Source organism: Megachile rotundata, chromosome 2 (assembly GCF_050947335.1).
Source record: "Megachile rotundata isolate GNS110a chromosome 2, iyMegRotu1, whole genome shotgun sequence".
NCBI classification, from domain to species: Eukaryota; Metazoa; Arthropoda; class Insecta; order Hymenoptera; family Megachilidae; genus Megachile; species Megachile rotundata.
The window spans coordinates 9,748,693-9,764,682 of record NC_134984.1 but is presented as its reverse complement, the minus strand read 5'-3'; the positions used below and the strand labels follow the sequence as shown (position 1 = coordinate 9,764,682).

At 30.6% G+C, this 15,990-nt stretch overlaps 1 protein-coding gene across 5 annotated transcripts; it reads right to left on the bottom strand.

The window, feature by feature from the left end:
• Positions 1–206: 206 nt before the first annotated feature.
• tyf (twenty-four) lies at positions 207–15,800 on the bottom strand. Of its 5 annotated transcripts, none has more exons than XM_003705730.3 (10): positions 13,491–15,800; positions 9,351–9,464; positions 8,919–9,281; positions 8,507–8,770; positions 7,987–8,380; positions 7,362–7,796; positions 7,183–7,281; positions 6,906–7,107; positions 5,081–6,774; positions 207–4,575 (listed from the first exon to the last, which is right to left on the bottom strand). In XM_003705730.3, the coding sequence occupies exons 1-10, from the start codon at positions 13,755–13,757 to the stop codon at positions 4,505–4,507; spliced, it is 3,903 nt and encodes a 1,300-aa protein (XP_003705778.1). In that variant the 5' UTR covers positions 13,758–15,800; the 3' UTR covers positions 207–4,504. The 5 variants fall into 5 exon arrangements, with proteins under 5 accessions (XP_003705778.1, XP_012146501.1, XP_012146499.1 ...); XM_012291111.2 differs by having other exon boundaries at positions 6,906–7,089; XM_012291109.2 differs by having other exon boundaries at positions 6,906–7,281.
• Between the last annotated feature and the right edge of the window lie 190 nt (positions 15,801–15,990).

Genomic DNA, 15,990 nt, shown 5'->3' with positions numbered 1-15,990 from the left:
CGTTTCAACAGTTCAACTGAATCTATATCGTTAATAATATAGCTGAGAACGAGATGTGCAATAGCGATTTCTTTTACCTAAATTACAAATTTCTCACGATACGAACCGTCAGGTTCGATTTGTGCCCACTGCGAGAAAAACATATACACTTTATGTTACAATACAGACTACAAGAGTGTTCGTGGATAAATGCAATTAGCCTGTCATTTAAACAAAAACAACGGTGTCTCTTTATTATTCACATTTTTAAACGCCTTAATAATGAAAACAGAAAAAGAAAAGATTCGCTTTTTCAATGTATACTTTTTTCCAATTAACCCTTTGCACTCTGACTCTTTTAACCAACTTTAATTTATTTTTATTTCAGGTTCGTTAAGTAAATCTCTGCAGCATAAATAATAACTTTTTCAGAAAGAATAAGTATTTGTTAAAATCAGTATAAGTTTTTGCCCTTTTTTTGTGGTATTTGAATATACAGGGTGTTCAAAGGAACTTACATTAATAAACTGAATCGAATGTTTAATGAATGTATATCGAAAAATCAACAGTTTTAGAATAATGAGAAATTCTTATATTTGCACATTTACAAAGAAAATATCTTTGTACCGTAGAATTGCGAATTCAGTAATTTACTGATAATTCTGTAATTGTATTGAGTCTACAAGTACATGAATGAGATCAATATTTTGTATATAGATCATACTTTTCCAATTTATAAAATATATAAATAAAATTATAAGACATTTGTAACTTTGGTAGAACAAAAGTCAATAATGGAAAAAATGTGTCTATTGTTTTTAAAGTTTTACTTTCAACTTTTGTTCATTTTATCTTTGTATCAAGCTTTCATTTGTATGATCCACATTTTGCACCAATTATATTCTAATAAGTTTAGAAAATTCAATATATGCCACATTGTAGCATAAAGTAATAATCAGTGGATCATTTTTATTTCAATGAGCTGAACATGTATCATGTGAATTTCAAAATTTAATTCTTAATTATAAAACAGGTGTAATTATACAGTATTCGTTTAACTATTAACCAAAAATTTTCTCAATTTTGTTGAAGTTTTCTAATAAATATTGTTAGTCAGTAACAGTTCCATATATAACATGAAATAAATAATTTAAAAAAAAAAGTATAATTATCCAATTATGAACCATTAATATTTCTGATGAATGTAGATAATATTATGTATAAATGAAAAGATACATGTTCAGAGCTCTAAGATAGTTCTTAATTTTTGGATACAAATAATATCCCTTGTCTATTAATATTTTGTTAATAAAATTATCATTATGAATGAGCCATCTGATAAAAATGTTAATTGCAATATCAACAAAATGCTAATTCCAAAAAGGATTTCAATTTGCACCCAAAAACTAGTACCAACATAATAATTCTATTACAAAAATAAATGTAAAATTCCTAATAACTGAAAAAATTGATTTTTCAACATATATTCGCTAAAACTTTTTTAAGCAGTGTAACGCTGATGTTCCATAAGTCCTAAACTCTTTTATCAACACCCCGTATCTGTGCATGTTTGTAGCGCAAAGGGTTAATGATCACTATCGATTCAATTGTTATACGTTCAGAAAAGAACTGTGTATTTATATTTGTGTTCTTTTCTCATCGATAAACCGCGTGTTACAAATATGACATCGTTTCAGCATAGCTGCCACTCGACGCACGCTAATAAACAAACGCTCTATGGTCCTATTTTTCATCAAGTACTTCTGTGCTTAATCTCTGCGAACTTAGCAATGTTGGCCATTCGAACCGGTCAACGGCACAGGCTGATACTGCATTCTACTAACGTTTTAAGGCGATGGAGCACCTGACTTTTAAATAGTTTCCTGCATATCGGATCATAGATATACCCTGAAGAAACGTCACCTATCCGCTTAAAGCAATAATAAAACGATTATTCTTTATCGCCTGACGTAATTAGAATAATAAGGTCTTACGATTAAAAATGAATTCGTCATAACTGAATGTAGTTTTGTCTTCGACTCTTAGGAACTATTTTTGTTGTTGTTTCCTCATACTGTATCACAGTTCACTAAGAAATATTTTTGTGACTTTCTTTCTTTTTCTGCATGTTAAAAATGTATAAAATAAACAGTATAAAACAAGCGAATGTATATTTTAATGATTCACATTAAATTCCTTTAAAATGTTAATAATGAAACTAAACGTGGTATTCGCGTTTACGAAGTCATCTTTCTTGAAAATTCGTTCAGCGTATAAAGAATGACCTTTTCTTCAAGGTATATTCCAAAATGCATCGATAATTTTTTCTTTCTTAAATATGTTACATTATCGTAGAATTATTCATTTGAAAGCTGTACCCCCAGCTGTACTGTTACTATATTGTTGAACAAAATAGAAAATATCAATGGAGCTCGCATTCATTTCTTTCAGTAAAATGAATTTTGCAAAAGAAAGCAATAACAAAAATTGCCAATTTCAAGTTGTTAATAACTATTAACTTCTCATTAATAATAATAATATTAATAATAATAATAATAGTAATAATAATTATAATAATAATAATAGTAATAGTAATGATAATCTAATTAGACAAATACACTTTCATTCCTTTATATGAAACTTATCTGCAGTAGTCTGTTATTTTATGATCACTTTCAAAGGCGATAAGTTTTCACACACTTTTCATCATTCATATCGTTTTTCTGAAGATGCGTGAAATCTGCATTCGAATCAAAACACAATGTAAAGTCATTGTTTCGCTATTTTGTTCATCTATCGAAAAATAAAATATATGTTGGAGGTAGGCTTCCTGTACAACGAATAGAATCGTCATGAAAGGAATTATATTAAATCCGTGGTGTTTCTGTTTTTGATTGATTACTCGTATAAGTTTGCTTTCGTTCTCTTACTGTAGATCAGTAACAACCGTAAAGTGTATTGATTACTTTTTGTTTCGCTCAATTTAGAAAACTAACACAATTCCGATAGAAATTCGAGAAAAAAAAAAGAGAGAAAAAACGTAACTTCAAAATAAAATTGGACATCTGCTAGTAGAAGAACACCTACATGAACTACACACGCATTCACACCATCATACTTTATGATCACAAGCAAGTATTTTATTATAATTATCATTACCAGTAATTAATAATTAATTATTCATTAAATAAGCGAGTCTGTGTAAAAATTTAGCGTTTTTTTGTTTGTTTTGTTTCGACACATTCGCACTTTTTTTCTCACTGTTTCTCATTCAGTTTATGACCTTGAGCGCAACCTTTTTTGCAAAAAATCAGTTTATGATTCCTTCCTTTTTTTTCTTGCTTTTTTTGTTTTGTTTTGCTTTAAATCTCTTAAACTATTATCTGTCGCGGCTGGAAGAAGTAACCACTCCAATAAAGTTATAAGTCAATCACACTATTTTTTTTTAATATTTTACACGTGTTCAGTGACACACTTACATTCACCATTTTCATTACACTTCATCACACATCTTTATAGCTTTCTTTACTTTTCTTTTATGCTGTCTTAAATAAAGTACATGTAAACTAGCAACCACTATTTTTCATTTTAAACTTTCTAAAGTTTTTTCTTGAAGACTCACTGACTGCTGCAACAATCCTTGCTTTAAGACGCTGTTCTTTAAAGATCATCTCGGCTGGCAACTATTCAACGTAACTGTTAGTAGTTTAGTAATATTTCTGACGGACGATCTCAATTTGGCATAGTTAACGTAACGGGCTCTTTCATTTTTTTCCTCAACTATTCGTAAACTTTATTACAATGGCCTACATATGTACTTGTTTACTTGAAAGGCATCAGCATTAAACCACTGTCACAGCACACGCAGTTCTTGAAAAACCTGCTTCGTGGTCAATTATTTAGGTTAATTTAAATTGCCTCTATATTTTCTTCTCTTCCAAAATGTTTCACTTTCATGTCGATTCGAAAGGTGTTTCTTCAAAACATATACCAGACATTTTACGAATATATGAATTTTCACACTTTTGTACAAAGAAATTTTGCTTTCATACTTTTCGAGAGCAAAACATAATTTGCTCGTTAATAATTTCAGTCAAATATCGTAAGAGACGTCAATACTGAGACTTTAATGTTGCTACAACCTTTTCAAAGGTATTTGTAACATTTCAATGTATGTACAGTCAGAACGTACAATGTGTAAGTCTTGTCTTCTTCTGGTGATTGACTATTATATACATTATCTTTTGAGGCACGTTTTGCGCCAGTTGGCTTTACAGAATTATCACTGATAATTTAACTCGAAAACTATAGCATAGCTTCTTTTACTGTGATCGATACCAGAAGTTGCAGTAACTTTTTGATAATGGTTCGATCATCTTCTTTCTATTCAGATACATATTTGGTCTTGCATTTTAGTAAGCAGACTCTTTGAGCTGTTTACACTTTATAACAGATAACTTGCGATAGAGGTAATTGTGTAGTACAAAAACATTGTGTTATTTACCCCATATTCTTAGTGCCCATTTCACTGACCACTATAGAACTGTATGCGACCACCTGCAGTCACTGGCATTTCTCTCATAACAGCATCCCAAGCTATATATTAATCAAGAAAAAGAAAGTATATTGATTTCTATTTCAAAAGTTATAAGTAAATATTTTATTCTAGTCATATATTAAGATATTAAAAAAGCAATTTGAAAAAGAATGATTCTCAAATAGGCTATCCTTAACAACATGTAAGAAACAATATTTTAATATTATTTCTTTTGAAAAATACAAATTACTTTTGTGCTATAAATTGGAGAAAAACTTTTGCAAACATCTTTTAATAGCATCAAAACTTGAGAATCACTTTTAAAACATTAACCCATAATTTTAATTAACGTATAATACAATTACACTACTAATACAGTGCAGTTTCGTTATATGGCTCCTATTTGTGCTCCTAAAGCTTCTGTTGAAGGTAAATTCTCAAACTGATAAATTAAGAAATTCTTGAACTTTAGAATTTATAAGCTATATCACGAAATATATGAAACTCCACTGTGCACGTTCAGTAATATACTTGCAAATTTTATAAAACTTGAGAATTACTTACCTAAGCCAACAAACGAGACGATTTTATCATGATTGTACGTTTGTATATTAACATCTTCTTCAGGTGCTACATACAGCATAGAAAAATCTTCTTTCGGTTGATGATGATATTTGTCCATTATTCCTGGAGGAGGTGTTGGTGGCGGCGGTAGACACGTAGGTGGAGGAAACCTTGGAGGGTAACCCATACACGGTAATCGCTGCATCATTACGGGATGCATAGGCTGTTGCGTTATGTGAGCATTGGGTGGTTGCATGAAATTGGGTGCAAACTTATCGCATCTCATATGTTTCTCAAATATTGGAGGATATCTATCGAAATTAGGTGGTTTACTTATAAGCGGAGAAACTACAGAAGGAAAAACGGAACTGGCAGTTGAAGTTTCTTCGGTTACTGAATCTTCGGACAACAGAAGCTGTTCGTTAATTTCGAATCCAAACCTAAGCTCTGTTGGCAACTCGCTGTTCTTAGAAATATCGGACGAACTTTCGTCTAGTAATATGACCGCAGGTCTAGAAGCCTTTTGTTTATTAGATGTCTGAGATTCTGATTTCTGTAACTGTTCTTTATCCACAGGTGCACCTTGCTGTTGCTTAGTTTTCTTCGATTCAACATCCTCCTGCTGATCTTGTTTAGAATTAACAGAATGTGTATTTCCTGACTTAACCATTTCATGTTTCACATTATTGTTTTGTTCTTTTATTGTTTTCGTTAACTTTTCATTTTTAGTTAATTTTGTAGCATCTGAATCAGTGCTTTGAATTTCTTGTGTCGATTTTGGATTATTCTGAGTACTGGATTTTTGTAGCTCAACCTCATCAGATGATCCCGTTCCGGGATTATTTTTGTTTTCAGAATGACTAATGGAATTTTCCGTGATAGATGATTTTTTGGTATTTTCATCGGGATGAGAATATCCAGTTTTCTTGAAATGTTGATCTTCGTGCAATGCCTGAGTTTGTACACTTTGATTGTTTTGAACGTAACCTCGACGTGATCGAGGATTGTTACACCTCATGTTCAGAGTCGCATCTTTATTATTAACACCATTACCACTAGTATTATTGTTGTCAGCATCGGCGTTACAGTTCGTTATTGCATTATTGAGCTTCGATGGCACTGGATTCGTTACTGAAACTTCGTTTGAAATTGTGCTATGACTATTAGTATTTGCATTTTTTTCTTGTTGCGTTAAATTCTGACGCATTTTTTCAACATCTTGAACGTACTTTATAACCTGAATGTTTTTATTAATAGCTTCTTCTTGAGCTTCTGCTTTTTTTCTTTCTGTTAAATTTTTCATCTTTGCCAAAGTTGGGGACGGCGGTTTTTCAAAGCTAAGGTTCAAGATGTGGTTTGAATGAGTGAAATTATGTTGCCTTGTTTTTCTATCCGAGTGCTGTAATTCATCTAGGCTCGGATAATAATCCTGAGGAATTTTATCTGGTTCTGAAGGTGTTTTAGGTGGCACACTAGGCCAAGAAGACGTATTTAACATAGTCGGAACTATTGTAGACATATTTAACACTGAATTGTGTGTCATATTAATAGTTGCCATGCGAGCTATATCTGCGTAACTTGCCTGTGGCGTTCCGCCTGATGAGGTAGCTATTTTTGATAAATTGTGTTTGGACGTGTTCGATGTGACTGGCAATGAATGGACAGAATCGGAATCACTGCTATCCGATTTATCGCTGAAAAAAGGAAAAATACTTTGATAGCATTCGATATGCTTTCAATAATGGCAAGAAATGTTAAACAGGCGAATTTATGTTTCAAATTTTCGTAATAATATATACAAAAAACCTGTTGCATTAGTAGTTACCTTGGGGGCATACTACTCGCTGATTTTCTTCTAAGTTCAGGAGAAAGCGGTGTTCTATATTCATTGGAAAATCCCCTGGAGGTTTGAAGATAAGATCCAGACGTTGCCAAATTCTGAGCTCTACTACCACTAGAACTTCTTCTCTGCTTTTTACTCTTCTTCTTTTTCGTAACTACCAGGAATTCTGTTTCATGTTCAGGTTCTGGATTGATTTTTTTATTGGAGTTTCGACGACTAGCATAATCATCCCCAGTATCATTGCAATATATAGACTGACCTTCTTCAGTTCCCCAGGATCGTCTATCACCACGACTATCGATAGCTGCATCCCCTGTACTTCTTTGTTTCGCACGCCGTAAAGCAACGTTAATCGTAGCTATTAAATTAAATATAAGAAGATATTAATACAAAAAAATATTTTCCTCTAAACGTATGAAATTAATATAGAATACTTACCATGTTGACTGGATATACTACTGGCACCACTAGAACTAACACTTTTTTCTGTTGTGAGGTCTTCAAGTTTAGTCTTAGATATTTCTTCAAGAGAATTAGATTTCTGCAACTTGGCAGGTAACTGTTCCCTTTTAGTGTCTTTTTCTCTACTCCTTGGTTTTGCTCCAGAACTAGTTTTTACTCTTACTGGATTACCTGGCTTTCCTTTTTTGCTTTTAGATTCCTTGTTTTCGATAAAATTAATTAAACTGTCGATATCTTCATTACGGTGTCCTTCAACTTGTTCAGCATTATATATGATAACGTTAGGTTCTTGCGACTGCTTTCTTCTAGATTTTTTTCGTTCTCCGTTATAGTTTTGCACTGCATTTCCATTTTCATCTAAAGATTTCTTTTCTCCAGATGCCGTAGTATGCGATGTATACCTGGAACCTTCTGCGCAAAATCCATATACTTTAAATTGTTATAAACTAAAGGTTTAATATATATGTAAACAATTAGTTAAAGTATTATTAAATAAATGTACAAGTAATTGTTTTACTAATTATTACTCAAATCTTACTACCTAAAGTTAACATAATTAATTATCCTAATTTGACAATATATATCTTGACATGCCACCTACCCATTGTAATATTCTGTGTTTGCAACGATGCGGACATCATGGAGCATAAACTTGGAACTACTTTACCCTGACTAGTACTAGAACTGTTTGCAGTCCCACCAATACCACATTTCACGCTATTAAAGGTCTGGATGGAGAGGGCTCCAGTTACCTCTATACCATTCACAGATATTTTTGATTTATCTTGCTTTCCACTATGTTCTCGGAAAGAAAAATCTATAGTAGTATCCACAGGAGTTTGAGCTATGTCAAATGTAGGACGTGATATATATTGAGATCTACGTGGTTCAATGATTTTCATTTCAGTTCCTTCATCATCTTCTGTATCTAAAGAGTGAGGTCTCTGAACCCCACTTATTGTGGATCCCACATTCCTTTCACTAATACTACCCACCTGAAATAAATAATATAGCAATAAAGAATAAGCAAAGACAAAAGTTATAAAGTTATGTATAAATGAAACGTGGTAGAAATTCATAAACAATAATTGTACTAATAATATATAAACTTTTTTATTTACCTCAGTATCACCTAAATCGATCAACATGTAATCTGACTTATACTCTGGTGGTGGATTATCTGATTCAAGCATTTCATTTGTCCCGTGTTTTCCTTTGTTACCTCTTTTCTCGCGTACTTCAAGTTCAGTTTCAGACAAATCTTTCTTCGTATCTTTTTTATCTTTTTCTTCTTTTTTTGTATTAGTATATGATGGTTTGTCTAGAGATTTGGATTTTTCTTTATTGGTCCAATCATATGTTGTTCTTTCTTCACAGAAGCCCTTCTTTATAAATTACAAAAATATACATTCAATTATATGCCACATGATAGTATTATATAAAACCCATAAACGTCTTTATTTAAATGTTTTAATTATATATAAAAAATTATAATTGTATCTAAAAACTTATTTAAAATTTCAAAATACATACCTTTTTATCAAACAACAAGTCTAAATTAGCCAACGAAGCAAGATTATGCGATGCATTAACATTTGACGGTAACGAACCACCTTCCCTTTGTCTAGCAGATACACTAGGTCCTGTATATTTTTTATTCTTTCTTCTACTTCCTCCGTAAGTATGGCTAGATCCAGATGTTAAGTAAGCAAAACTACTATCAAATTCTGAAGTAATAGGTTGGGCCAAGTTTTGTAAAGATCCTCCGTGTGTTAATCTTTCAGACACAGAATCTCGTTTATGTCTTCTACGATTTGATCCAGGTAAACAACGTGAATTAGTTATTATCCTACGACCTTCCTCAGTTTCATCAGCCTCTGCTTCTTGCAGTAATTCCTACAGTAAGCATAATTAAATTATTATATTAATTTTGATAAAAAAAAATAAAAATATTATTACGCTTACTTTAAAAAGGCTTGATTTTCCTTCACGATCCTTAGGACACTTATAAGTTATAGCTTCATCCAGTAATGCACGTAATTCACCTTCATTTAATGTAGATAAAGTAGCTGGTTCTTCCTAAAGGTTATAACAAAAACAAAAGGAACATTGGAATTAGTTATATGCAAAATATTAAATCTTATACAATATATGTAATGATACTATGATATGCCATCAAAAAATTAGGAAATTTGTATAAGCAAAGAACTAGTAAATATGCTAAATCTATTTATGCACCTGTATATTTTAAAACTATACATCATAAAAGATTAAAAAGCACTTTTCATTAAAGAACAAGTATTATATAAGATACAATGAATTGACAATATTGAATATATAATTATATAGAATACAGAAATGACATTAATGGACCATGAAAGGTTATATGGAACAAAAAATTAAAGCAAATTTAGTTTAATCATCTATATATTACAGTACTGACACATTGTAATATGTTTACGAACACTTTGTTTGTAACCTATACATGACGTAGAAACATGTTTTGCAATCTAGATTCAAATATGGAAAGTATGCCAAGAGACCAATTCAAACTTTAGGAGTATACCATAAGTGAAAATACATTTAAAGATGTACTAAAAAAGTAAAAGATAACCATAATTTCAGCTATAATTTGTTTAAATTATTTAATTATTTTTATAATTATATGAACTAATACTTTCATATATTACTACTGACATTATTCAATTGTTTATAATATATATGATTTAAGATACATATCATTTTTTAATTAAATAGATATGGCAACCATACAAAAAAATATTTTAGATCAAAAATTATATTATAACAATTAATTATAATACAACAAATAATCTATGTATAATAAAAAAATGTATGTTGTAATATTTTTATGTTATTTTCTATTTATTCTAAACGCTATAGTATAAACTAGACCACAAGGTAGATAAGCATGGATATAGATAGATTCAGAGTGAATTTAAGGTTTCACTTATTGGATTTTATGAAGAAATATAGAGACCACATAGAAAAAAGTGTATTAGTCTAAATGATGTACTTTAATGTTATAATTAATACTATATTTAGATATTACATTTGCATATTATTTTAATCATATTAATTATATATATATATATATATATAATATATATATATATATATATATATATATATATATATATATATATATATATATTCAATTTCTATGAATTCTAAGATATTAAATTCTCAACTTGCTCTAGTCATTAAATTTTGAGATTTTTCTGTGCATCCAATTTTTATCTTTATTTCCAAAAATAATAACCACTATATATAATATAAATTAAATATAATTGTATTCAAACGTGTACAACAATTTACATAACCATAAATATTTTAAGTTTATACACACATTTAATATATCGATTTATAAAATATTTTAATGAACCATACATGTCATTCATTTTCATGGCAATTTGGCTAACATTGCCTTGCAATAACCTGACTGGTTTCATTTATAGCAAAATATCTTATCAGAATGGCTGCCTATGTAAAAAATAATTGACTACTGCAGTCTTTTTTTTTTTTTTCTTTCATCTGAAACAATACACAAACACTGATCGAGACAAAGCGTTTAGTAATATAACTACTGAAAGCTACATATAAAACCTGTAAGCGATTGCTTGCAGAATATGCCGTTTTTACGAAGATAACAAAACTTATTGACCGTGAATCGTCGTGCATACATTGAAACACTTTATACGTTTTTCGTAGCTGAGTTAATAATAAGCTCTTATCGTACTTTTAGCAAAAAAGGAAAAAATTATCATTCGTTTCGCAGTGTTGAGTAACATGACTCGGAAAAAAAAATATTGTACGAATAATACAAACCAATCATCTTTGAAGATTTGGTAAAGCACTGTTAATGAATACTCGTAAGTCCTTGGAAACGGGAAAAGGATAGCCAATAGCGAAATTTATCTTTGCTCGTAAATTAAAATAGGACACATATCAGGAATGAGTTTGGGCTTGTCCAGAGATCGATAGGGGGTCGCGATTAGCTAATTGAGACACGAGATACCGGGGTGACTTACAGACGAAGGAAAAATCTGCTGGGCAGTGCCGGCACGGAATTTATATTTTTAGAGGGCACCTGGGTCGGCTGCAGTCGTCTTTGCTTCGTCGAACTGCAGTCCTGCAGTATAGCACCGTTACGTAGAGATTTTGCGCGTTCGAGCATACGATAAACGTAGCCAACGATATGTTATCACTGTTCACAAGAAATAGTATCGGCAGTATCAAAACTATGCTGCCGATTTAAATGCTATTGTGACGAGCGGGCGCGGCGCGCTCTTCTCAGCATGGCCGCCGCCATTACACTGAGAACACGACCATTCCAGGATCGTAACAAGCGGGGGCCCCTAATGTCCGCATTCGTTATCCTTTGTCAATCTATACTGCACTGTCATATGCCCGAAACAGTTATATAAATTTACAAAATTTCTTTATTAATTACATTCATCTACACTGGCGAGCATGGTAGGGAAAAGTGATCCCACCACTCGCTAGTTTTTGAATGATAAATTTTTAAATATACAAACATTAAAAATTGGAAAGTTAGAAATGTTCAAATTCACTAACTTTTAAGTTTTCAAATTTAGAAATCCAAAAATTTGCAAATCATCAAATTTAAAATTTTATAAATTCGAAAATTTGGAAATTTTTTAAATTACATATTTGATTCCCTAAATTTAAAGATAAGTGGTGGAAGACTCCTTCCCTACTTTAGTTAATAGAAGCCTATGTTAGATTTGACTATGTATTGTAATTGTAAAACAAATAGCTTGCCATTTCATAAATTTGTATTCAAAATGTATAAATATTAAAATGTTAAAAAAAAGTTTCACTTCATTGAAATCAATTTACTTTGTATAGATTGGATACTCTTCCATCATTGAACTCACATTAAGGTGATTGTATTGCAACAATAAATTCATAAATTAAGAGATTGATGAATATGACAAATGAAGTGATAGAACTTTTAATATAATATTGACATAAAATACATCAGTAATACAAAATAAACAAAAAATAAATATTTTTCTTGTCAGTCAAAGGGTGTAAACTACTGAGAGAAATACAGCTGCCTTTTTTTCAACACTCTATTCTTAAAATTGCATATTAAATCATTTTTATTATTTTTTCCAACAAATTCTTAGATAATCATTCCTACATTATAATTAACAATGTACCTAATTTTCATACACTGTATATGATATATTTTACAATCTTAAATATACTTATATCCATCTTAGTATAGTTAACCTTTATAAAATTTCATTAGTGTTTAGATATCATCATTATATATGTTCAGTTATATTTTAAAGAAATTTCATAGCAAAGTGTGTTTGTAGTACAACCACCTTAAAATTTGCCGATGCAACTCTTGTGATAATTATAATATAAATATATCAGAAATAACAATTATGGTAACATTAAATTGTTGTAATGTCAAAATAATAATTTAAATCAGATCAAAAATTGTCATCAAATACAAAAATTGACACAAATGAATGCTTGGTATAAATTTATATATCATATATAAGTAACATTTAACTAAACTATCAATCTTTCAGTTATATTGTAATGCAATTAACTCTAAATGAAAACATATGATTGACTGCTATTAAAGAATTATAAAATCTAATTATATAGCAATTTAATGTAATAGACAGTAGGCATTATTTTATGCTTTTAACTCATGAATTAATAATGTTTATTAGAAATATAATAATAATTATATTTTCATTAGTTTCACATTCATTATCAGTGTACTATAATATTGAACATTAAAATAAATACATGCATAAATACATCTGTTTGTCACTTTTACGTGTTCATAAGAAAATTTACATTTCCAAAAAGATCTTATCGAGTAAATTAAATAGTCATTTTAAATAGACAATTTAAGTCAATTTAATAGTCAATTTAATTCAATGTCATTGACAATTTAAGTAGTTATTTTAGCAATTATATGCCCATTTTCCTATAAATAATTGAACTTTCCTATAATAATATTTGTGAGTTTATTAATGTAAATTTTAGAAATACATCATATTCTGCAATAAACTCCTTATATTTATAACTCACCTGCTTACTGTCTGAGGTAACACTGGTTGGTGCACTTTGATTTGTTGAATCTAAAGCAGTATCAGCATTCGTCGAAGCACATTCTGCATTCGAACTCTGACTACCAACAGTTTCAATGCCTACCACTGGATTTTCACTAACTCTTTCATTAGAGATTTCACTGTTGTTATTTTCAGTAGTTTTGTCAGGAGCTACTGGTTCTTGACGATGTTCTGGCCCTGGGGCCATTTTGATTGAAATTGACAGCGTTGTGTCCGCTGTACTCATAGCTTCATCATTTTTCTTTGGTGTTTTTAAGGTCTAATGACCTGAATTATCTGATCACAGAGAACAATTCCAGATTCTTGCGTTTCGTATCATGTTAAGTTTATTGGTTTTGTTCATGATATATTAAACCATCACAACAATCACGTCCACACAAATATTAACATCTTTCACTGATGTCACAGAAGGTTAAGAACGATCGGCTCAACCGATCACAAGTTCAACTTGTGAAACTCGATTCAAAAGAATGTACGTTCAAATAACAACAATTATTTCTATTTAAATCGTGAGATTCAATTCAAAAAAATCTATCCAGTTTACTCAATTTTACACGCGCATGATGCGCGCTGCTAAGGTGACAAAAATGGCACCGTCCACCGTCTAGTGTCGTGACTGTCGATCAATCAGGAAACTGTTGTCTTTACACATTTAGCGGGATACCTGAACCAATATTTAACCACCAATCTTGTTGCGCAAAATTGTTGCTTTACATGTGTCGAACGCGATAAAACAAATTTAGGAAAATATCATGATTTTTCGACTTAATTCTGTTTTATAAAAAGCAAAAGAAAAAACACCAACGTTCGCATTCAAATTAGTTCAAATTTTAGTGAGATACGAATTCTAACGCCTTCAACTATCGTTGTTTATTTCAAAATATTTTGCAGATCTCTGTTTTATATGTTAATTTTTTACCATCCAGGTTATTTTAGATTTGTTTTTGCAGTTTCAGTGAAAAATATTTACTATATATTTTTGTAGTTCATAAAAAAAAAATGCGAAACAATGGAAACACTGATCCCATTTATATACTGTGTTAATATTGATATATTCATTTGAAATTATTTGTAAAGTTTATGGTTCTATTATTTTCTTCACTTTTCTCCAATATTGAATAAATAAATTATAGTTGAAAATAAATTTAAATTACTCCGTTCACGTTCGATAGCAGGAACAAAATGCTTTTTCTGTAGTACTTATTAGAATTTGATTCCAGTAGTGGAAAGTTGTATCTTCGCTTGACATGTCAGTTTACTTGTGTACATGTTTGCAATCTTTCAAAAGAAAGACGTTCATGAAAGTCCAATTTTGGAGTTATAAAGTGAGCTTCACAATCGTCGTAGTTCGAAGTACTCATAAATTCAAAATGGCCGCTGTCGATATTAAAATGCACACTTTTCTTACGTACGCTTCTCGAAAATTTCTTTTTACACAAAATGCAATCTATTCATAGCATTGTTCCAACCGTGTACGGATGGAAGACACGAAACTGTATTTATCCAAAATGACGATAATATTTCTGACATTGCTTGTACACACATGCACACACACACTAAAAAGTATGTATAGTTTGCTCTTGCTACAGTTCTGCCGTACAAAGGCTTCGGAAGACACTGAGATCACTTTTAAAACATTTCACTGACAAGTAGGAATATCCTACGGAGTTAGAAATATCTGATCGGATCATCGGAGCGGATTCCAAAATCGTCGGTGAATTATCGATCGCTTGCTGTTACTTTTGTACGTACAGTTTTTTGACAGCAGCACAAAAAACTACATCGACAGCTTTTATATTGATACATTCAATTATAACGTAAACAGTAAATCCTGTTACTGAGATTTATTTTAAATATAATATTAATTGTATTTGAATGAAAGGAAAGTAGTCCACCCAAAACTTCATCGCACGATGTCCGAATCCATCCGTACGGTTAATCAATTTTTTGCACTACAACATTTCACTTGATTTCACTACTGTTTAACATTATTTTTAGCTAATCACATCAAAAAGAAGTTACAGGAAAACTGACGTAAACCTGCATAGACAGTTTTCAATAAACGAACGCTTTTGCGCAGAGAAACGGCGGACCAGCCGTTTAGCCTCCGAAAATGTCGTCTGGCTTCAGGAGCGTAACTATACGTCAAGCTGCGTACTACAGTCACACTTTTTTAATCAATTTGAAACAACTCATAATAATATAAAAATACATTTTTATAGTTAATTTTTGTATTTTAAACAGCAATTTACAATATTGTAGTAAGAATTGTTTTATATTTAAATGATTAAATGTAGCACAAGAAATATATAAAATCTTATAAATATCTCTTGTTTTATATAATAAATAGTAACGCAAGAATTCTATTTTATGAGAAATATGTATTTTGCAATTATATATACTACAAATAAATATGAATTGAAAAGACGCATACAAATATTAATAGCTACGATACTGTT

Bases quoted from the DNA above. Each gene is read 5' to 3' on its own strand.
- tyf (XM_012291109.2), bottom strand. From the start codon at position 13,757: ATGAGTACAGCGGACACAACGCTGTCAATTTCAATCAAAATGGCCCCA. The intron at 9,282-9,350 runs GTAAGCGTAATA...TGCTTACTGTAG, and splicing joins GAAAATCAAGCCTTTTTAAA to GAATTACTGCAAGAAGCAGA. The intron at 8,771-8,918 runs GTATGTATTTTG...TAATTTATAAAG, and splicing joins ACTTGTTGTTTGATAAAAAG to AAGGGCTTCTGTGAAGAAAG.